A 24,121-nucleotide genomic window follows, 5' to 3' on the forward strand; every position below is an offset into this window, starting at 1 on the left:
AGGAACCTTCCAAATAATCTTATAGATGCTGTGCAAACCCATAGGAAAATAGTTCAAAACAAATCCTGTACATTTCCTATTCCTGGCATTCTTTTAAAGAACAAGTTACTTACCTTCGGTAACGATGTATCTGTAAGAAACAGTTAGTTAGATTCCTCACCTTAGAATATCCCCAGGCGTCAGGCTGGATCCGGAAAGATTTTTCGTCAGCAATACCCCTTGCGCGTCGCTAGGCGTCGTCTGCGGTTCCGCGTCCGTCATCGGCGTCGTCTGAGTACTTAGACGCCGCCCTCGTGCGCTGACGTCAGTTCTTGTACATAGCTTTCCGCGCCAGGAACGCAGAGCCATGCAAGAGACCGACACTGGTGCCAAAAAATCTAGGGCCCTGAAAAGGATAACCTTAACCCTAGATGTCGAAGGGGAGCACGGGGGAGCACGGGGGAGCACGGTGAACTGAAAGTGCTCCAGACCCACCGTGAACCGCAGGTAACGCCGGTGGGCCGGCAGGACGGGGATGAGAAAATAGGAGTCCTGCAAGTCCAACGCTACCATCCAGTCTCCAGGGTCGAGGGCAGCCAGAACCCGAGCTAAAGTTAGCATCTTGAACCGTTCCTTTCGGAGGAAGGTGTTGACGCTCCTGAGGTCCAAGATAGGGCGTAGGCCCCCTTTGCCCTTCTTGGGAACCAGAAAGTAGTGGGAATAGCAACCACGGCCTACTTCTGGACCAGGAACGCGCTCGACGGCCTCTTTGGCCAAGAGGGCCGTAACTTCCTCCCGCAGAAGATTCAAGTGATCCTCCGATATACGGTGGCACTGCGGTGGCACGGCTGGAGGGGTCGTCTCAAAGGGGAGGGAGTAGCCCCTTCGGACGATTTGCAGCACCCACCTGTCCGAAGTGATGGAGCGCCAGTGGAGCAGGTGATGGCGAACTCTGCCGCCCACTGGCGTGGAATGGGGCTGAAAGCTCGGACCAGGAGGGCTTTGAGGCGGATGCTGCCGGGGTGGATGTGGACTGACCGCGTTGCCCTCTAGAACCACCACGGCGGAACCCACGTCCGCAACCGCGTGCAGGTTGGTTCTGCGGCCGGTGGCTAGGCGGACGTGAGGAGGCGCCCCTTCCTTGGCCATGAAAGGGGCGAAAGGCGGAAGTGAGCGGCCGTGGGGCCGAGAGACCCAAGGACGTGGCCGTAGCCCGGGAGTCCTTAAAACGAGCCAGCGCACTATCCGCCTTCTCACCAAAAAGGCGAGCGCCATCAAAGGGCATATCCATGAGGGTACTCTGGACATCCCCCGAAAAAGACGTGGACCTCAGCCAGGCGTGGCGCCAGAGCGCCACCGTGGTGGAAATCGCCCTACCCAGCGAGTCCGTGGTGTCAAGTCCACACCGTATGGCATGTCGCGCTGCATCTCGCCCGTCAGCAAGTGCCTGGGAGAGACGTGTCCGGGCCTCCTCCGGACACAGTGGCAGCACGTCTTCCTTCGCATCCCATAGAGAGTGGGAGAAACGGTCCAAGAGGCAAGCGGTGTTCAAAGACCGCAGGCCCAAACTCAGGGAAGAGAACAGTTCTTTCCGAACTGTTCCAGCCTCTTGGATTCCCGATCCGGAGGAGCGGACGGAAGGAGGATTGGGAAGTGGAGGCCTGGATAACCAGGCTCTCGGGGGTGGGGTGTTGGGACAGGAAACTGGGGTCACCCGGAGCAGGGCGGTGGCACGGGGCCACGTTCCGATCCACAGGAGGAACTGTGGAGGGCTTGGACCAAGTGCCCTGCAGAACGTCGACGAGGGCCTCATTGAACTGCAGCAGAGGCTCTGTGGAGCTTGCTGACGGTTGAAGCACCTCTGTGAGGATATTAGTCCTCACGGCCACAGCAGGCAACTCGAGCCCCAGGGCTTCGGCCGCCTTGCGCAGCACCACTGAAAAAGCTGCACCTTTCTCCGAAGCCACAGTCGGAGGAGAGATGAAGCCAGCGTCCGGCGAAGTGTCCAGACCACTGGCATCCCCCAGTTCGTCTGCCCAGTCCTGTGAAAGTTGACCCTGGAGGGCCATAGGGACCCATACCAGTTGCCCCCGTCATCCGATTCCTGATAAACAGGAGGAACGATCGGAGCCAGACGGTAGATGAAACGGTCATCCATCGGCGTCGGGTGCGGCGCCTTGCAGGCGTCGGGTCCGGACAGGTGCTAAACCGGGGGAACGGCGTCGTCCGGTTCGGCGCCGGAGGTGGAACCGGTGTCGGCACCGGCGGAGGAGGCGTCGTGAGGTCGACCGGCGCCGACAGAGATCCAGGCCTGGATCTCTCGGGGACCTGCGGCGTCGGGACCGAAGTCGTTGACGGCGCCGGGGCCGGAGCCGCCGGCACGCGAGGTCGCCCAGTCGAGCCCGCGGGGCCCGAAGGCACGCCGGCAGGCGTCGACGGTGGAGCCAGGCCCCTCATGGCCGAGAGGAAGGCACTGACCTCCGCCGGAGTCGCGTCAGTCCCAGGGACCGGCGGGTATGGAGACGGACGCGGCTCCTGCGGCTCCAGTGGAGCCACGGGGGTGGGACCACCCTGACCCTCGGCCGAGTTGCGCGACCGGCGAGAGGAGTCCGAAGAGCGGTGTTGCCTCTTGGACTTCTTGGATCGCTTCGACTTACCCGAAGACTTCGAGCCCGACAAGCGATGATGGTGACTGCAGCTCCGCGACCGGTCCTTGGACCTCCTCCTGGACCGGGACCGTGAGCGACGCGGAGCAGAGTTCCGAAGCTCGAGAAGCTTACGGGACCACTCCCGCCTAGCCTTCAAGGTCAAGGCCTGACAATCTGGGCACGACTCCAGGCAGTAAAGGCACCGGCGATGGTGATCGGTCACCGACATCAGGCGATGACAGGCGTCACAGGCCTTAAATCCAGGCATCCTACCGGCACCAGAGTCGAGTCGACAAAAGACCAAAAAGAGTCAAAAAGTTTAGTCAAAAATTGACTAAGGGGTAAGCACTTCCCGGATCGACGCTGTGTGGTGCGGAAAAAGAAGAAGAACTGACGTCAGCGCGCCAGGGCGGCGTCTAAGTACTCCGACGACGTCATTCCGGCGCACGACGCCGACGACGTACGCGGAGCCGCAGACAACGCCTAGCGAGGCGCAAGGGGTATTGCTGATGAAAAATCTTTCCAGAGCAAGCCTGACGCCTGGGGATATTATAAGGTGAGGAATCTAACTAACGTGTTTCTTTCAGATCTGTAGATTAACTACTCTGAAATGCTGATTTACTCATTTAAAAGATACTCTGCTCATAACTGAAACCGATTCCGATGGATCCAACAAGAGACCGTCTGAGCATTAGGCAAAATATGGTGCAAAGGTGTCCTTTGTTTAATAAAGGAATGTAGAGAGGTGGTGTATGTCTTCAAGAACAAGGAGGTGGTGCTAATGGCCCAAAAGAAAATGAAGCACTGCTAAGGGTTTTCTAGTTGCCCGAGGTAATTTTTTTCTCACTATGCTCATTTTACATATGCTAGAAATGTGTCCATGTGCACTCCAAATCATGTGAAAGGATTAGAAAGTGTTATTACTGTCACACATTTTGTCTCCAAGGTTTGCACTTCGTGAACGTTTTGCAAATGTTAGTAGCAGAGGGAATCTTTGCAAAGTACCATCAATTGAATTTCCCAGTAATCAAATGCAAGAATTAAATGTGAGGCCACGAACTCTAAATGAACTTTGAACGTCCCTAGTGACATAAACCCAACTCTCTAGAACTGAGGTGTTGGGTTACTAAAAACCATAATCCTCTGATTGATAAAACCATAGACTTGTGCCGGTCCTTCATGACTCTAGAAATTTGGTTTACTAACATAGAATCAAATGAATTTTCACAAATTTACTGAGAACGTAAGTCTATCCTGAAGTATCCTAGTTTTCTTGTTGCATACAGAGAGGAGTCTACAATCCTCTATCCAGCTGGTCATCCATGGAAACAGTAGACATTTATACCAAATCTTCCTAGAATGAAGAGACAAGAGCTAAACACTTATATTGTGAAAGGGCTGAGTGCTGAAAATGAAAAGTTTAAACTGGCAATGTGTTCAGCTAACCACAACGTCAAGTTAGTCTTGTGATGGCCTAAACCACCAGAGTGAAGGTGATTGCCCTTGAAGTCTACTTCCTTCCAGGTCAAAATGAAGTAAAGAGCCACCAACCTTAATTCAGTTATGAACTATGACTTCAGTTAGTTTAATTTTCCAGATAATCATGCCTACTGGATGTAAGACTAATGGACTTGGCACTTTGGCATGTTGGAGTATAACTACAACACAATTTAATAACACTCAAAGGGAACTAAATGGATTCACTGACACCACCGTGCAGCACCTTTCAAGCCCTGCCTAAAACAAACCTATTTGAATAATAATGCTTCTGCAACACCTCATTATAGTACACAAGTCTGTTTTACCTGTTAAAACACTAACTGTTAACATAAAGCAAGATAATGCTGTATCATTTTACTTTTGAGCGGCAGCTAGGCATGTTTGGAAGGACAGCTGAATACGTGAACAGGACTCATATGTGGCTTCTATCGGCAGAACCAGTTCTAATGGTATTTCATTTTATGGCACATGATTGTGGGAGCTATATAAATTGGCAAAGGAACAGTGATACTCAATAAATATCCCTTCAAACTCCTTCTACTAACAAGCCATGGCAAGAGAGCACTGAAGTATCATTAATTGGTAGAAGAGGGTCCAGCCACTGGTTTGTGTGCCCAGCCCAGACCTTTGTCAAAGCGAAGCCTCCCAAGCAACTGCCGTTGAGTCTGATGTTTTGGAGACCAATGTGAAATGGACTTTTGGTATGGGCCATTTTCAGTGTCTGGCTGCATGTACGTTTAAATGTCTGTTGTGTGCTCTAATGAGAGAACATGCAATACTAGGGTTTAAGGTGAATGATTACTGTGTACCATGGACTATATTATGTACTGGTGAGGTGCATGGGTTATTTATAATTTAGCAATTCCATGGGCATGGAATAATGGCACAACCCTATGCCTAATGTGAACAGTGACATCAATGCAATGCAAGCCAGAAAAGTCAGTGATGCCTTTGCTTGCTTTAGTTTCTTGCTGGTTCTGCATGTAAAATGTAATTTCCAGTTGCAAGGTGCCCGGTCTGACAATTTTGAGTTGATCTTGTACAATGCAATATGAGAAAACACCTCCACACCCACAGAATAGAAATCAATCTAATATGAATTTTGTGTTTTGTGCTATTGTGGACTTACAGTTGACTTGACAGAGAGTCCTACAACCAAAAACCAAAAACTTTAACGATACACCTCGAGACCAAAACACCAGATGGCAGAACACACAGTACGTGAATCAGAATAAGTTCATACTGTAAACTTTACAATTCTTCATATTATTCAAGTATAAACATCAATTCACTCATCATCTTCTACATTTTGCCATCACAATTAGCCATGAGTGTTGATTTTATGATGCCATCATTATTAGAGTGCTCAAAAGCATTACTGGGTCTGGATCACACTAAATACAACAAAAATAATTAACTAAGCTGTACGAGTGTCAGCCATGACTTACTATAAGGTGGATCTGCTGTTCTATCTCTGTACTATTCTAGTCCTTGGGGGGCTGTGAGCATGGTTAGTTGTGTCAAAGCAACACTCGTTGTCACCAATACCATTTTCTAGCAGTGGAATTGATGTACCAGATGGAGCAGGTGGTGGCACAAGGTTTGTAACAGAAACTGTTGAAATGCCCATTTGATCAAAGGAATGCTTTATTCCACTGAATCTCTTCGTATTAAGCCTTTACAAGCAATCATATTGTCAAGCAGATTTATTTAGGAAATAAAAGCCACATACTCAGAGTGTAAAATTGCCTTGCAATTTTCTCAGGAACTAAGTGGATGGATGTTCTCAATAACTCCCCATGTTGAGCACTGAGCCCAATTCTTTTTCTATTTCCTCCTCTGTTGTCTTCATACAAACCCACCCAGTCAGCAGCGTGCCAATGAAGGCTTCAACTTTGAAAAGCACAGTTAGCATACTTGCTATAAACAGCGGTCAATACAACCAATTTCTTGCCTTTCAACTGCTTAACGGTTTTAATTGAATGCTGCCTGTTAAGTGGTCATCTTTTTAACCAGGTTTTGATGTTTTATATATTTACATTTATGGATTTTAGCCACGTACTGGAGGTCCTACATGTCGGCTGTGAACAGGAAGTGTGCACTGAAATCAAAAGTGCGCTTTCAAGGCTAGTAGCACTAATGTGATCGTACAGGTTGTTTCAGTTGACAGTGAAGGGCAGGTAAATGTTCAGACAGAAGGTGCTGGCGTAATCTTTGCATTTATATAAGGCAATTACCCTAATTGATTTTACGGGTGCAGCGTCCTGCCAAAATGCTGTACATTATTTAAAAGAAATCATTACATAAGGTTGCAAAACTGAATACATGTATTTAGGGCATAAGGAAATAAGAGAGAGAAAAGGAAATAATGAGATAAAGTAATTGAGAAATAGGATTTCGGATTAACTCAGAAAAACGCAAAGTAATGGAATACAATAATCGGTCAGGGAAGTGTTCCCAAGTGTAGATAATAAAGTAAAAAGAACAGAATGTTAGGAGGCAAAAAGGTAAGGAGTAGGGACCAGAAATAGCTTGTGAGGAGAGATTAACTCAAAATAAAGGTGCACACCAAATAATTAACATTTTAAAAGGGAGAATAACATCATGTACAAAGAACAAAGATACAGAGGAAGTAAACATAAATGAAGAAAAGAAAGCAAAGGAATGTAAGAGCAGCAGAAAGAAAAGAGTTGGAAAGTATGTGTCTGTTAAATGTGGAGAAACAATTTGAAGTATGCAGGTTAACAAAAAGAAGAAATACAGTAAGAGACGTAAGACTAAGCTTACCTTGAAAGGCAAGAAAAGGTAGAACTTTACAAATATATGTTTGGAAACATCAAGTGGGACAAAGAGTTGACAAAAAAGGGTTGACTGGTGGTCCCAGGAGTGTAGGAAGAGGAAAACGGAAGAAGAATATTGGCTAAACAATAGCAGGGCAGAAGGATAGCTTAGGAATAAAAAGCAGGAAAGCATAACTTTTTAGGTCTTCAAGTTAAAGTAGTAGTAGCACATCCAGGAGAGGACTATCAACAGATGGGTGGAATATCAGTGCACACTGTCAGCATATAAACAAAATAAGTGATCATAGTTCCATGAGCAGCACTGCAGACAAGAAGGAAAATGAATTAGACTATGGTTCAAAAATAGAAAAAGAATCACACCAGAGCAGACTTAGAGGTGTCCTCGGAATAGGGTTTCCAAACGTGCCCTACAACTAAGTTCCTGCCACGCCCATACTGTACAGCCAACCGGACTAATCTTGGCCCGTGGGAATCGGGTCCGCCTGGCCGCTTTCAGAGGTGGTGTGTGCCATAAACTAAGTTGGGTAAATCCAATGAAATCCAAACAAGGCTTTTTTTATTTTTAGTTTTATATAGCCCAAACTAGACCCGAGAAATCGGGTATCAGAGCACTTTACACAAGCACCAGTATTGTTACAGAAGAACACATTCATTTTTTTGTTAGGCACAGGAAGATTAAGTGATTTGCCCAGAACAACAAGATGTTTTAGCGTAGTTGCCGAGACTCGAACCGGGTTCCCCAGCTTCGAGGTCGACCGCTCTAGCCATAAGGCTACATCCTCTCCCCTCTGTGCACAATTATAGCACAACTCCATGTGCGGAGCACGCAGACCCCCTTGTTCAAACGAAAGCCTGAGGGTTTCCCATGCAAATTCGTTGCTGCCCACCCGCCCAAACCAGGGATATCAGATTCGAGCGAAGCCTCCTCTTAAATTCGGAGGTGAGAGGTAGCGGGAGGCTGATAAAACATAAGAACTTGGGTACTATCACCATCTTGGCGATGGCGATCCGGCCTGCCAGAGACCGCGGGAGCGAAACCCAACGGTTCAGCCGGCTCTCTAACTATCCCAAAAGTCGGCCATAATTATAATGCCACAGCTCTTCAGAATCCCGACTGATCCAAATATTTCACTGGGGATTCTGCTCATTTAGGTGGAAAGTCCTACTGGCACGCGTCAGTAACCGCAGTTAGCAGTAACCGCAGCTAGTGGGAAGATCGTGGACTTTCCCCAGTTGATTGTGGCGCCAGGGAGGCCTCCGAACCTACTGATTTCGCGAATGAGGTGGTCCAGATTTGTCTCCGGGTAATTAACGTATAGAGTCACGTCATCCGCATACATAGACACTAAGATCACCCGGGGGGTAAAGACAAGTCTGTGCTGTGCATGATGCTGCCAGTGGCTCAATAGCGTCAGCAAATATGAGGGGTGACAGTGGGCACCCCTGCCGCGTGCTACCTTGACAGGGGGAAGACAACTCCATTGATCCGTAACCTAGCCGTCTGAGTAGAATATAGTAGCCGATTTTTTTTTTTTTTTTTAACAGGACGGACTCAGGCGGATACGGGATAGAAGTTTAAAAAGTTACGGCCATTACACGGTATCAAATGCCTTTGTAGCATCCAAAAAAATAGTGGCAGCGGGAGAGAAGGGTCAACCTCCTGCATGGTCGCGAAAAGGGTGTGGAGGTTATAGAAAGTACTCCTATCAGGGACGAAGCCGCACTGATCAGGTCTGAGCACAGTGGGAAGCAAGGGGAGCAGTGCGGTGGCCAGCAACTTCACAAGGATTTTATCATCAAGGTTAATCATTGAAAGTGGTCTGTAGGAATCGCACCATTGTGGGTCCTTGTCTGGCTTAAGAATGGACACAATGAGTGCCTCTCAGAGAGGGGAGAAGAAATCCCCGCTCCTGTGATTCCTCGTACATGTTGAGGAGGTGGGGTGGGAGGAGTGGCGCAAACTCCTTATAGAATGCAGACGTTAGTCTATCCAATCCCTTCTTTGTCCCCGAGCATACCCCGAATCGCACCAATCACCTCCTCCTCTGAGAACAGCGCGTCCCGATATCAACAATGACTATCACTTAGCCATACCAATTCAATCTAGTCCAGGAAGGGGAGCAGATCAGGGGGTTCTTCTCTTTGCGACCAGCCTTCAGAAACAAGCCTGGGACTAACAGCAGGAGTGACCACTTTTCTAGTGCTGATGTCCATGCTCTGTCCCGCCTCAGCTCCCTGAGAGAGGGCCGTAGGCATGAGATTTCAGCGGAAAAATTAAGTTTTAATTTCAGAACACTCCGATCCCACATTCAACAACCCTTGCCTGCAAGGGGCAGCCAAAGCCAGGGGGGTGTGCGTTGGGGGGTGGGTGAAGAAGAGACTCTGAATTCACCTCTTGAGCCACATTGCCGCTGTTATTCCCAGACACCACAGGAGTCCCACACAAGGAGGCCACTATTCCTCTGCCACCCACCTCCACTGACGTATCAATTATGGGGGGCACTGTAGATGAAGGAGCTAACAGGCTTGCAATAAAAGGCTCCAAAGACCCACCTTCAGTCTGCTGTGTCATGCATAGTCCTCAGGGATGCTTTCTTTCTCTCAGTCTCCAGCTTGCCCTTGGTGGGTGCCTCTTGAAATTTGTTCTCCTTTGCGATCTCAAGAGGTGCCACGTAGGAGTTTCCAGCAGCGGTTGTGACACCGGAAAACAGAGTGCCTGCGGCTCAGCTCTTTGAGACCGTCAGCCCCCGGCTAATCATAGTCTCGGGGAAACAAAGTCTCAGTGACCGTGGCAGCAACAATCTACCATGTACATGCCGCTGGAACAGCAACGAAGCAACTGTGACAAACCAGCAGGAAAATTCAAGGTATTCAGGCCGCAACAGCTTTCAGCAACAAACAAGGCAATCTGACCGGCGAGAATGCCTATGTGCTCAGTCCATATAGTCGAGCACAGCGAAGCAGCAGTTTCGTTAGACACCATCTTTGCCCCTCGACAGAGTAGGAGGATGGAAAAGGAACGCTCTGTCCAAGGAAAGCTCTGAATGGGGCAGGCATAGTGCACATGTTTGCAACCTGTGGCTCTCTCTCGCTCTCTCCATTGATTGGTGAAATTAACAATTTCCTCAGAGGTAATCTATTAATGAATGTAGTCATGACACCCTCGTTAATATTACTGAGAATTGTTTCTTCTTTCCTCTTCTCTCTTTATTTTTTTTATTTTTAGGGGTTGTAAATGCACAAATCCCTTTGTGGGGTAACCAGAACTTGGGTTCCTTCTATGGTTGGCACAATTTGACTCCAAGATAACGGTTGTGTTTCGCCACCTGTGTACACTATTTTGGATATTTGTGGGTTCTTTTATATGAGTAATTGTGTCCCGATATTAACTGGATGAAATGATCTGAGCTGCATTGGAATTTTGATTAGCAGTTGGCAATTGTTTGCATATATTTATATGTGATGGATTCTTTCTACATTATCTATTGTGTGGGGTTGGGTGGTGGGCGGGGGTTGGGTAGAGGCTGTGGAGTTTAAAATTAAAATTTGGCAATAAGAATATATTAAAAGCAAACCAAATTATAATTGGATGTAGAAAAACAATCTCACAATAAATCACAGGACAACTGTATATATAGGTCAAACTTCTCTATGTAGATCCTGAAAAACGTAAGGTATATGCAGATTTACAAACAGAACTCAATTGTAGAAAACCTAATAGAAGATGGGGTTTAATTTGTTAGAACTTCAATTTTTTTTTTCTTTAATGTTGATGAGCTCATCGACGAGTCAATTTTTAAACTATTACAAACTATGGCAAATCCAACCAAATGAAGGCACCCAAAATTACGGACAAATTTCCATACAAACGTAGCTCTTTTTTCAGCCTTAGAAGCAGCGCTTGTCTGTGGAACTCTCCTAGTGCTCCAGCATGAAGGCAGCATGCACAAGCCCCATAACTGCAAGAGATGCTTAGAGAAGCACTGTCAGGTGCCAGACAGTGTAATTAACAATGTAATTGCCATTAAAGTCATTACACTGTCCAGCCCCCGACAGTGCAGGATGGTATAAGAATGTGTTGTTCCTTACATTCCTCACTGTGCAGCACATTTTTTCCTGCATGGCTTTTTGACTGTATTCCACCATTGTTTCAACCCCAGGCAGGCATATGCAAAAGTTGCAGAAACAGAAATGCCCAGTTTCCATATCCACTTACTGTGGAGTGGGAAAAACCCTATTGGTAAAAGTATGTGGATGAACAGCATTGATACAGCAAAATGTACCTCTACTACAGATCAATGTACATTACAAATATTTACAGCTATTTTAAAGAACATTGATCAATTCCACAACTTTCAACGTGCTAAATTCAGACTACAGAGAATGTGAGACTCTGTGCCTTTGCATTGCACACATCCATCACTCTGATTAAAGTGTCTCCTAGCCATTTTATGCTGCTGGAGTGTGTACAAAAGGTCCTCGAGATCACATTATACACCACATCAACAGCATGTCAAGTGTTTTCATTACACAACATTGTACACTGTAAAGTTATAAACAGACCTTCATGACAGAGCTTACTGAAGGAGGGTGTATGCTCTATATAGCTTGATGTTTTCACATTTGACAAGCCGATAATTACCCTTGACTGTTGCCAGACAGTCTGGCTAATCAAAAGATGGCATAAACATGATGTTTTGTCTGATGGCTTACAGTTATTATGTTCGTAAAGGGACTAAATAAATGTCCTCTCTTACTTTGAATTGCAATGGGCACACAAAGAGCGGTATCTCTTGCAGCTAATATAACCTCCCAGGCCTGCGCACAGACCCAAAGTGGGATACCCGCTGGCTGTAGAGCTGGACTGCACACATCCAATATTATTTTAAAGTTTAGTTCGTAGCTGACCTTTTGTCTTGAATATATCCTTCCACTCTGTGTAGCTCCTTCCCAAACAGTCCGCAGGGTTTGAAGTTGAGAACACATTTATCACCGGTGCTGTAAAAGAAGAACAGAAAATCAAAATAAAATATTGAACATGTGAAAGCACAACTTGTACCACACGTTTTTCTACCTGTTCATCAAAGCATCGAGCAGTTTACCCTCCCCTTCTTACAGCCCACTTTTGCAGGGCATGCACAGAAATAAAATAAGTACACAGTCATTTCTTGCCAGATTGATAGGAAGCAAAGAACAATAAATCAGGTGGTGCTCAGACTCGGGGCAGAAGCAGAATCTAGAAATATAGTGCTCAGAGGACTACACTGTTCAGGCCTCTAGGGAACTGCAGTGCACTTTTATACAAAGAGGTTACTTTGAACTAACCTCTAGCATGTGAAGTAGGATGTAACATGGTATGCAGGGATCTGGAAAGAGGGAATGACCCACAAATCGAAGTCCTGTTGAAAAATGCATCACAAATATAATGTAAATGTAAATGTGTTTGTACTTGTATAGCGCACTGCTACCCAATTAGGGTCTCCTGGCGCTGTACTCATACCGCTGTGGAACCCTTCCTGGCTTTTCCCTGTGAAATGTCCACTCCTGGGCACCCCCAAGGTGAAGCCAGGCATCCCAGCGCTGTTGGGGCCGTTGTGGAGATTAAGCAAGCTATTGCCCAGAGTTGCAGAGTGGGACCCATGATTAGAATAGGCACCGAGGCGAGAATTAACAGGTCCGAGGAAATTGAGCCCAAGACCCGCCGAGGCGGGAATTGAACCCTAGTCCCGGGCCAGACCTCTGCATCAGGGTCTGCCACTCTAACCATTGAGCCACACTTCTCCACAAATTAACACTTCACTATTAAAATACTGATCCATGTTCAGGACCATGAAATTCCAGAAAGTGCACAAGTGTAAGTTTAAGAAGAAATGTATAACAGATCTCTGCCCAACTACTAGAGGATCCAAGAAGCGGTCTCTCTTTGTAAACTTGGCAAGTGATTGGGCGTACAGAGGAGAGATAACAACAAGAGAGCAGCCCGGGAGCAGTAGGGATGGAAATGTAGTATCATAGTCTGTGGTGTCGTTCATGGGAGGTAGTAGGAATCAAGGTAGGTGATGTGATGGTAAAATTCAATGATGTCAATTTCTGGCTGGGAAAGGAGGGCCTGCAACTAGGAAGGGACCAACAAAAATGTCCTACTCCTAGTGACGACATGGGGCACTATCAGCACCTACCTTTGGGACTAGAAGTTCCTTTCTCAAAACTGTAAAAACAAACTGTTCACAGAAACAAAAGGCGCATTTTTGCCAGATGTTAGTTCGTAATGTCATGTTTTCATCCAGGCAGAGCTGTACACTACTCAAACTTCTAAAATAAAATGCTGGGCAAAAGGTCTGATTTTATGCCCATGTTCATTCTTTTCTTTGAGTTATTGTGATATAAGCAAACAAGTCTGGGTATACGCACTGACCAATGCAATGTCAGCACTGTAATGACACCAGAGACGCACGTACACCAGAAGAGAGGTGTCTCCCACTAAGAAGCTTGGATGACTATACAGTTTCAATTGAACCCTAAAATATTCAGCACATCCTCATTTTGGGTAATTCTCTCAAACATGATTGCCCACTCTAGATACAACATGTGTTTCTCCATGTGGCCACCTCTATGCGCTGCTGGTCTTCCTCATGCCATCTCATCGCAGTATTCATATCAGTAGAAGAACTCAAACAGCCTATCACCAGTTATTACGAGTGGATAGCATAAACACCTTTTATTTAACTAACTGATCTCTGCAATTCAGGCTCTGATTTTTCTTTCTCATGCTAATGGAGACAATGCACCCACAAAATGGCTTCCAAAAACGTTCCCAATGGCCATTAGGATTGCCCTCTAGAACAAGTTAACTTACCTTCGAGAATGCTCTTTCTGATGGATATTGTATCAAATTGCAGATTGGAAACCTGATGAATACCCCCAGGCTGGATTTGGAGTTTTTGCTCGGCATTGCTCCTGTGTGGTAGTAGGGTGCAGCTCCGCTTCGACCCCCCCCCCCCCCCTCCTGTCCACCAAACACCTCGCCCCAGAAGCGACACCACAGCCACGTATACGTGCCACACTTGGGCTCTGATGCTAATTTCGGTCTGCTTCTTATTACCTGGTCAGGTAAGACAATGTGCAGATTTCTAACTTGGAATCTTTTAATACACAGTGAAAAGAGTCACCTCCACAGTAAGGGGAGTGTAGAGGTTAGTGTGGAATCTGCGGTTAGATGAGAGTATCCACCAGAAAGGATGCCGAAGGTAAGAAGCTTGTTTTTCTAATGCACACTTCTAACCGCAGATTACTCACCTTGTGAATATCCCCAAGCACCAGACTGGATATAGAGATTTTTCTCAGCAATTCCCTTGCGCACTGGTAGGTGGAGTCATGTAGCTCTTTGTCAGGTCCGTCGAGCCCCTGAAGGGACTTTGGGCCGTATATACTTACTACATCTGCTCTTCACAACAGTTCCTTTCCTTCCAATGCAGATCTGGAGCTGCTCCATCACTGTCACACGACAGAAAACTTTGTAAAAAAGAAATTACAAATCCAGTGTGCATGGGCTAGATCTCACTCTAAAAAAAGACAGGTTTAAATCCTGCAAGGATTGCCACAAATTCTTGCTCGTGACACCCTAACAAGGTATGTTGTTAGTGTCTAGGCACCTTGCATGACTAAAGTGTACAGTGAATGTCCTCTGATGAATCTGAAGGCCATAGGGGACCACAAAGCTAAGCTTTATGTCGCTGAACATCGCAGGAAGACCCGGTCAAAGTTGAGGATGCATCCTCGGTCCGGGGAGGTCTTCATCCCACTTCAAATCCTCAGATAAGTGCAAGTGAAACAAAAAACACAGAAAGTTAAAACATGCCTCCACTTTTTTTCGCCGCTCTCACACCATGTAACAAATCCCAGAAATAATCCCAATTCAGCCTGAGTTTCCTGTGCCATTTCAATACAGCAACAGATATAAGCCTTCAAAGAGGTAATTTTATGCATTTTGGATACTCTTCAATGTTCCTTTGTTGTGCTTTCAGGACCCACGTCCGAGGAGGCCTCCAGTCGGGTTACTGCCAGCAGTTTTGTCCCAGATGCCAACTATGCCTCTCCGGAGTCTGCCCCGGCTCCTGGGCCATTGCCTGCTCCGAATCCTCAACTGGCCTCCCGCATGTAGACGCTGGCACCGCCGGAAGAACCCATAGTCATCTCAGACTCTGGAGCAAATCCTTCTCAACCCCAACCCTAATCAGACTCTCAAGGAATACTACCACCTCCACAGTGCTTTTCACAGGGAGCCACATGACAGTAATGATGGCGATGACAAATCACGACTGCATGAGGAGGAGACAATTTTGGCTCTCCAAGAGGCCAGTGGCCTTGACACTTCTGATACTGGCCTAGATTCCTCACCTGGCCCTATTACAAAGGAATCTGCTTCCTTTGCTATGGTCATTAGAAGGGCGGCAGAAGTTCTTGACCGCCAACTAACCTCAGTGGAGCTAAAAACAAATGTCCTTATGGAGGTTCAGCATACAGGGAAGGCCTCTTCAGAGCCTCTCCTTCCATTTAATGAAGCCATAGAATGACACTCTTCTGTGAACCTAGGTGAAGCCAGGATCTTGCTACCCCATCAACAAATTGCCAGGCGTCACACGTCAGGGTGGAGGGATAGCGAGAGAGAGGATAGCGAGAGAGAGAGGATAGCGAGAGAGAGAGAGACATACAGAGACAGAGACAGAGAGAGAGAGGGATCAAAATGCAAAGAGAGTTACCAAAGGTAAGTAATTTGTTCTTCTGATGAATACTCCTACTCACCGCTTCCTTACCTGGTGAATATATACCAAAGCAGGACCTCCCAAGGCAGTGGATCCGTGGAATGGCTCAAACCATAAAATCCTACAGGACCAAATGGGCTGGACCTGGCTATCAAGGCACTAGAGCTTTGTGAACATATGATGTAATGCCAACATCAAAGCCTGACCGATATCCAGAACCATGTCCATGTGCAACACAGTGGATGCAATCCAGCTGTAGTTAAATGAGCCTGCAGGCCCTCTGAGGCTTGCTTCTTTGCTAGGCACAGCACATCTTTATACAGAGGACTATCCACTTAGATAGTGTCCTTTTCTGCACTGCCTTACTCTCCTTTACCCCAGTGAAACCCACAAAGAGCTGATCATCAACTTTGGTATAAAGAATGTAAAAGCTCAGAGCACTTTTGGTGTTAAAACGAAAGAGCCCCTCCTCCTCTTTCAAGCGGTGAGGTAGAGAAAAGAACGCCTTAAGGGTCATAGACAGTCTAACATGAAAGGGTGTCACTTCTTTAGTCAAAAATGCTGCTCTAGTTCGCAACACCAGTTTGTCGGGCAAAAAGCTGGTGTACGGTGGGTGAACAGACAGATATTATAGTTCACTCACATGGTGGGCTGAGGTTATCACTACGAGGAAGACTATTTTGAGAATCAGTAGACAAAGGACAGCTTTGCATCGGCTCAAATGGAGTACACATCAGAAAAGTGGAGACCAAATTGAGGTCTCACTGTCATTACAAAAGGATTCGGTGGGAACATATAGACCAGGAAACACATCACAAGTGATTTAAACAAGGATAGTCGGTCAAATAGACACAAAAAGGTCAAAATTGACGACAACTAACCTTTAATTATGCTCATGGCAAGTCCTTGCTGGGCTAAAGGCAGCTCCAAAAAACAGAACATCTGACAACTTTACCTGTAATTGGTCTGTGTGGTAGGAATTGCGCCAGGCCAGAAACTTGTCCAAGCATCCAGTGTAAACAGATTTTGAAGATGGCCGTTAGACTGACATGCACTACTTCAGGAGGAAGATGGAAGGCAGTCAGCTGTCGCTACTCAATCTCCACGCAGGGAGGTGTAGATTATGTAGGCCTGGGTGTGGGACACTGCCGCTACTGCTGAGACAGAAGTTCCTCTGGAAGTAGCAGCCTGATCATCGAACAGTTGCTCATGGCCAGAATTTTGGGTGTACCAAACTCACCTGGCCCAATATGAAGCCACTTGGATGACTTGTGCCTGGTTGTTCCTGATCTTCAGAATTTGGGGCAGGAGATGGAAGTGGCGGAAATGTATACAGGAGAAGTGTGCTCAACTCTGTGCAAACGTGTCTCCAATACAGAGCCTTCATGTGAATCTAACGCACAAAAGCATTTACACTGTGCGTTCTCGGTGCTGGTAAAGGGCTTTTCACATTCCAGGACTTTCCACATTGCTGTGCGCCACCTCTGGCACTAGCTGCCATTCATCATCAGCAAGGAGTCTCAAACTAATTTCATTCTCCTTGGCTTTTATAAATCCTGCAAGGTGGTTTACGACCAGGGAGATGCTGTGCCAACTCAGCCAATTCCAGATGCGCAGGGCAAACTGCCACAGGACCCACTCTGCCCTGCTTGTTGCAGTGCTACATGGGGGTGGTGATGTCCATGAGCACCTGGATTAACCTCTTTGATGGAAAGATCTCCAAGGCCAAGCAAATTACCTGAAACTCCAAAAGTCTGATGTAGAGGTTTATCTCTGTCAGAGACCACAGGCCTCCGAACTTCCCCTCTATCATATGACCTTCCCAACCCAACAATGACACATCTGTCACCAACACCAGCCCTGTGTGGGGTAGGGAGAAATGTCTACTGCTGGTCTAACATGGATCAAGCAGCCACTGTTGAAGATCTTTTGCAGCCTGCTCCGAAATCTAGATAGATTCCAACAGGTTCCTTTAGGTGGTGAGACATTGAGCCTTCAAATCCCACTGCACAGTTTGCATGTGCCATCTGGCATAGACCACTAGCAGGAGGCCAAGAAGTCTACTAAACACTCTCACTAAGACCCAAGTTGGAGGCTGAAGCATCAGGATCAAGCCCAAATGTCTTGGACTTTCTGATCCAGATGAGAGTTCAAAATTGCACAATTATCCAGAATGGCTCACATGAACCGACACCTCTGCAAAGTAGTCAGGTGTGACTTTGGCATGCTGATTAAGAACCTCAAAGATGGCAGGAAGTTCACGGTCAACTGGAGATGCTTTATGAGTGATTAAGGTGAGCCTCTCTTCAATGGTCAATTAGTTGTTGAGGGCTGGGGAAGGCAGCTACCCCAAACTCTGAAGATGTGGTGCAACCCCCCACCCCCCCATCACTTTCAGAAACGTAAGGGCCACTGGTAACGTTGAATGGGAGCACCAGAAACCCAAAATGCTCTGTGAGACTTGGCATCTTTTGGCGTGTTTCCCCTGAGTTTTTGCTTTCTGACCTCTCGGTTTTGACTTGGTTTGTGCTGGCTTAGTGTTTCTGTGCACTTTTCTCACTGCTGGTCAGTGGTAAAGTGCAAGTGCTCCTGTGGTAAAATGTGTTGTGGATTGGTGTTTCCATGATTGGCCTGTTTGATTTATGTGCAGTCCCTAGCAAAGTGCACTGTGCGTGCCAGGGCCTGTAAATCAAAAGCTGTTTGGTGGGTTGCAGCACTGGATTGTACCACCCACCCAAACAGCCCGTAAATGTAACTCCGGCCTGCCATTGCAGAGCCTGTGTGCAGTCTGGTACTGCCATGTCGACTTGGCAAGTGCACCCACTTGCCAGGTCCTAACCTTCCCTTTTCTTACATGTTAGTCACCCCTAAGGTACGCACAAGGTACACCTGTGGGCAGGGTGCAGTGTATGTGAAAGGTAGGACATGCCCTGGTGTGTGTGGCGTGTCCTGATAGTGAATTACTGCCAATTTTGTTTTTCACTATTGCAAGGCTACCTGTTCCCCATCGGACAGAATGGGGAGTTTGTTTATAACATCTTATAAACATAACTGGCCCTAGGAACTGGGTAGGAAAATGAAGTTTAGTATGCCTGAACTCAGAATCTAAAGATGCATCTTTTAGTGAAAGTGAATTTTACATTCTGTGTTTGAAAATACCACTTTTAGAAAGTAGGCATTTTCTTGCCTAACCATCAGTGTGCCTCTTCTGGGTTGGTGGATTGACTGTCTGGGTTTTGGATGACAGGAGCTGGGGAGCAGAAGTGCCTCTGGATAGTCTAGGTGGGTCAGGAAATGGCTGAATAGACCTGGGCTGCATTTAGAGTAGGGGGAGGAGATTTCCTTGCACCTGAATGGGCCTGGTCTGCCTCTGACAATGCTGTCACCACCTCCTGCCAGGAAGCCACACCAGAGAAGGCAAAACTGGTTTTGGCTGGGCACAGACACTCTAAGCCAAAGAGATCAAAGGATTTTTGGATATAAATATTGGGTCCAAGACCCCTGAACTTTAGAACTCTTTTGGACCAAGAAGACTGCCAAGAAGAAGAGCTGGAGAAGCTGTGAGGAGGAACCACCACATTGCCGTGTGCTTTGCTGTGTTGGCCTGCAGTGGCTGCTTCTGTCTTGGGCAGTGAAAGGACTGGACTGAACTTTCTGCAATCTACTTTTGTGAATTTTTCCAAGGGCTTGAGGTAAAGCTTGCCCCCTGTTCAAGAAGTCTCAGGGCCAGCAAAGACTTCAAGCTTTTCTGCCCTCAGCACTGGGAACTGTGCGTTTTGTGCTGCAACAGAAATAAAAGCAACCCAACGACAGACGAAAAAGCTGCAGACTCAGTGTCCTGACGGCACCGCAGAGGACGCCGCCGCAACGTGACCCTGGTCTCACCGACGACACCTGCTGACGCTGCCACCGACCCGCTGCTTGTCCCGCACTCTACACTGCCTCGCTTCATGAAGACGCCTTGGTATCCCGTACGTGTCCGCTCCACGGCGAAATCAACGCTGCTGCTTGCACCGTGGCTCGAGGGCACTGCTTGTAAAGTTACACGATGCACAGCTCTCATCCCGCACCGTAGCCTTGGCCTACCGACGCCGGTGCCATCGACTCCTTTTATCAGCCGACTACAGCGCTTCAGCAATGAGGACGACGCTGCTTGCACCATGACCTGCCAGCACCGCATCACTTCACACCACGACCCTGGTCTCAACTGGTCTCACTGCGACCTGAGGGCATTGCACGCCGCACCGCTGCACTTTGCACTGCCACACTTTGCACCGCAGCACCCAACGCCTGTCGACGCCAGTGCTCCTTACTTCAATCGCGAGGAGTTCTATCTTCAACGTGTGTGACTTCATGGGCCAGACGACTCCTGCACCGACCTCCGGAACAGACGCCTGCGGATGCTGTGCTTCCGGAAGCTCAACGAGAGGTCGCTGACGCCCTGCATCTCTAAAGGTACTGTTTTGCGGGTCTTCCCGAAACCGTAGCTGGCCCGCAACGCCGCGGTCAGCCAAAACTGTTTGGATTTGTTGTTCACGACGCCGTGATAGCCCAAGAGGGAGCTATCGACATCAAGGAACTGTTTTTCAAGGTTATTTTGATAACTAAAGATTTTTAAGTACTGTATTGTGGATTTTTATCATTTTTGGTCGTCTCAAGTATATAAAAATATTGGATATTTTTCTAAACTGGTGTGGTGTCCTTTTGTAGTGCTTACACTATATTACTGTAGGTTATGTGCAAATGCCTCTAAGATATGCCTGAATGCTTGTGCAAAGCTACCAAGGGAGTGAGCAGGGGTTATTTTAGGAGTGTAACTCCCTTATCCTGACTAGGAAGAAGGGTTCCTATTTGGACAAAGATGCAAACCCTTGCGAAATAGAGACCCCTATTTCTAACATGATTCTAGCCCGGGCCATCTTGAACTGCAGGTAATGCCTGCGAGATCGCAGGACGAGAAAAGCAAAGAGATGTCCTGCAGGTACAGCGCCACCATCCAGTCTTCTGGATCCAGGGGGCATAGAAATTGGGCCAATGTGAGGATCTTGAATTTGTACTTTATCAGAAAGAAACAGAGAGTAAAGGTCTTAAACAGGATAGAGACCTCAGTCATTCTTCAGCACCAGAAACTGACAGGAGTAACATCTAGTGCCCATTTCTGTTGCCGGAACCTTTTCTAGGACTCTCTTGTACAAAAGGCACATCCCCCAATGTAGAATGGACAAACATTTGTCCAACAGCCACTCTGATGTTGGTGGAATATGTGGCAGGTCTGACAGGAACAGTAGGGCATAACTTGCTAGACTACTTGAAACACTCACCAGTCAGATGTGATGCTCTGCCACCTGTGGCGGTGATATATTTCCTGCCTCCAATAAACTGACCATGTGCAACCAAATGCAAGCTAAAGTGATTTGGTGGCTGCAGGGTGGGGGAGCATGGGAGTGAGCAGTGTGTTACCCACGGATTCCTGACCCCAGCCTTGAAAGGACAAAGGGGTTGGGGAATCTGTTGCTGTGGAGGTGGAAGTTGGCATTGTCTTTGCGCAGAGCCCCTTTCAAAGCTTCGAAAGGGAAGAAACTGTTGGGATACTACTGCATAGGCACAGAAAGGCCTAGGGAGTGTGCACTAGAGGAACTTGTGGAAGTCATCCATGTGTGGCCCCAAAGCACCACACTCCTATACACTGCCCTGCTCAAGCACTCAGATGTTTGGCCCACAGCAGATGACGTACTTCACTGTGTCTTGACTATCTTGGATAATCTGTGCAAGTTTGTTGCCAAATCCTTCAGGGACTGTCAGCAAGATCTCGGTGACTATATCCCACAACACATACAAGTATCATCCCAGGATGCAGCTCGCAGTTACTAACAGAGGGAAAGACTAGCTGAGAAAAATATCCTCTTTCCAAATGCCTCCATACTTTTTGACTATCAGAAGGGAATGAGAAGGGTTGAGTCTACTCGTCAATGCATGCAACACCAAGCATTCAGGCGTGGGGTGTTGCCTAAAGAAGGGGGGATTCCCAGTAGTAGGTCTGTGTCTTTTGGCGACTGAACTGTTGACTGGTGGGTAACAGCCAGCCTTGGCCCAAGTATCAATCAATGGGTCGATCAGGGCTTCATTAAACGGGAGAAGTGGATTTGTGGAAGTCTGCTAAGGTTGCAGGACTTCAGTCAGGACATTAGTCTTAGCTTTGTCAGATGCAAGCAGCAGATCTAAAACTTCAGCAGCCCATCATATCAATGCAGCACAAGAGGCGTACTCCTCATTGGAGGTGCCAGGGGCAGAGTTCAGCCCAGTATTCAGGGAAGTGTCTAACCCATTGGTGTCCTGAAGATGCATGAAAATATTGTGGTCATAATAATGAGATGCATCATCCCAGTGAACTCCATCACGATGTTGACTATGTTCTGAATAGGAAGCAAAATGAGTGTGGAGTGTTTTAGGTATAGTCGGGATTCTATCCTAGTCAGAATGAGGGTGGACCAGCAGCGCAAAAGGCTGCAGAGGATGTAACTTCGTTCTGGATTGTGTCAGGTTTGCGTCCGAGTCCAATTTGGCAGTGGGTTCTTCCTTTAGCATTATTGCTGGTGTCGACGTGCATGGGACCAGTGAAGATCGTGGCGCTAGAATCGAAGTTGTGATGGGCATTGGCACCAGATTCAGGGCAGACCCTGGACTTGAATAAAGAGGCACAGATGGCATTGAGGACGGAGCCGATGAAGGCAGCCCCCAATTGAGGCATCCTCAGATTGTTGGATGGGCCAGAGAGAGCCATAAGGGTGCCAAAACTGTTCAACATGGCTTACCTGAAGTCCTCAAATTGTAGGGGAATTGCTAAAGGACCTGGGAATTTTGGCTGTGTTGGTATCAGCTGTGGAATCGGTTCTTCTATGGGAGACCGGGACAGAAATGGGAGGCACCCAGACAAACGCAACTTCTCAAGATGAGAGAGCGGGATTAGGGATAGTCACCCTTTGATTTCTTATGTTTCATTTTTGATTTGGACCTACCTGTCAACTTTAGAGTGTGAAGGACCTTTCGTGGGAAAGGCCTTGAGACTGGGAATGGGTCCGCGTCCTCTACTTCAACTGGCACTGGCCCTTACGTGCCTTCCAATGGTATTCAGTGACACAAAGCTTGGCTTTGCAGTCCAGGATTGCCTTGGGATTCATCGAGGCCCACTCCTCGCAAGGCTAGGAGATGTGTGAAAACCCTAAGCACCAGAGACATCAGGTGGGTGCCTGTCACAGCTGTTTGTGACAGTCCCTACAAGGTTTAGACCTTGTAGTCTTCGGAGGTGACATATTTCCTTGCACACAGAGAACATTTTGCCAAAAACAATTGTCACAAAAGACTAGAAAAAGCTGAGAGAGCGAACTACGAATTGATGTTCAAAGGCACAGAAAGAAAGGAACTGATGTCAGCACGCAAGGACGCCCCATATATGTGGCTTCAGCATCACTCCTGGGGCCAGGCGAAGTAGATACAGAGCCACACAATGCCATCTACCAGCACACAGGAGCTATGTTAAGAAAAATCTCCTGATGCAGTTCGGCACCTGGCGGGAGTTGACAAGGTTAGGAATCTGCGGTTAGAAGCATCCATCAGATAAGCAGCCGCATGTTTGATAGCATTAGCCAGAAGGTTTGAGCATTAGTGCTACTTTCCTTTTGATTTCGTTTATAATGTGTTGCCTTGTTCGTAAACTGTTTGTGCTTGGGATGGTTCCAGATCTGGCAACAATCTCAATGTTCCTTTAGACCTGGCAGGTAGTCTACACACAATTAGGCCATTTGTATAAACATACATGTTGGATTGTTTCCATTTCTTTGTACTTAGCTTCATCACTCTTAGGTTTTTTTGGAACAAATTAAAAATGTATTGGTTTGGGGCACATTTTCAATATCAAATGCATTGATGACTTTGTATTATCAGTACTGGGTTTGATGCATTTTACTCAATATGTGACATATTGTAGATTTAAACTCATTAATATTTTGTATATTTTTTTCTGCAACCCCAGATGTACATCTATTATAAACCTTATCCAGCTACTCGCAAGCTTTACAAGTCAGCCAGATTTGGACACTGAAATACTGTTGGTACAATAACTAAAATAAGGAAGGGTTTTGATAATAGGAGAAACCTTACAATTTAAGTATGAAGTAACCAAAAGCACAAGTTACTTACTTGTGTAACGATATATCTGTAAGAGACATTGGTTAGTGATAGATTCCTTACCTTAGAATTTCCCCAGGTGTCAGACTGGATCCGGAAAGTTTTTGTCAGCAGTACCCCTGCGCGTCGGTAGGCGTCATCGTACGGCTACGCGTGCGTCGCTGGCGGCGTAGCCGCCGAGATGACGTCGTCAGAGCTACTAAGACGTGCCCACGCGCGCAGACGTCCGTTCTGTACACAACTTTTC

At 47.1% G+C, this 24,121-nt stretch overlaps 1 protein-coding gene across 8 annotated transcripts in view; it reads right to left on the minus strand.

Annotated features, from left to right (window-relative positions):
- Positions 1-24,121, minus strand: part of OSBPL2 (oxysterol binding protein like 2) — a 391,960-nt gene that overhangs the window by 86,133 nt on the left and 281,706 nt on the right. For all 8 annotated transcript variants that reach the window (XM_085619766.1, XM_085619768.1, XM_085619763.1 and 5 more), the window contains one exon: positions 11,837-11,926. In XM_085619766.1, coding sequence (XP_085475892.1) covers positions 11,837-11,926 — 90 coding nt within the window. The remainder of the gene's footprint in view (positions 1-11,836; positions 11,927-24,121) is intronic.

Source organism: Triturus cristatus, chromosome 7, assembly GCF_964204655.1.
Source record: "Triturus cristatus chromosome 7, aTriCri1.1, whole genome shotgun sequence".
Classification (NCBI taxonomy): domain Eukaryota; kingdom Metazoa; phylum Chordata; class Amphibia; order Caudata; family Salamandridae; genus Triturus; species Triturus cristatus.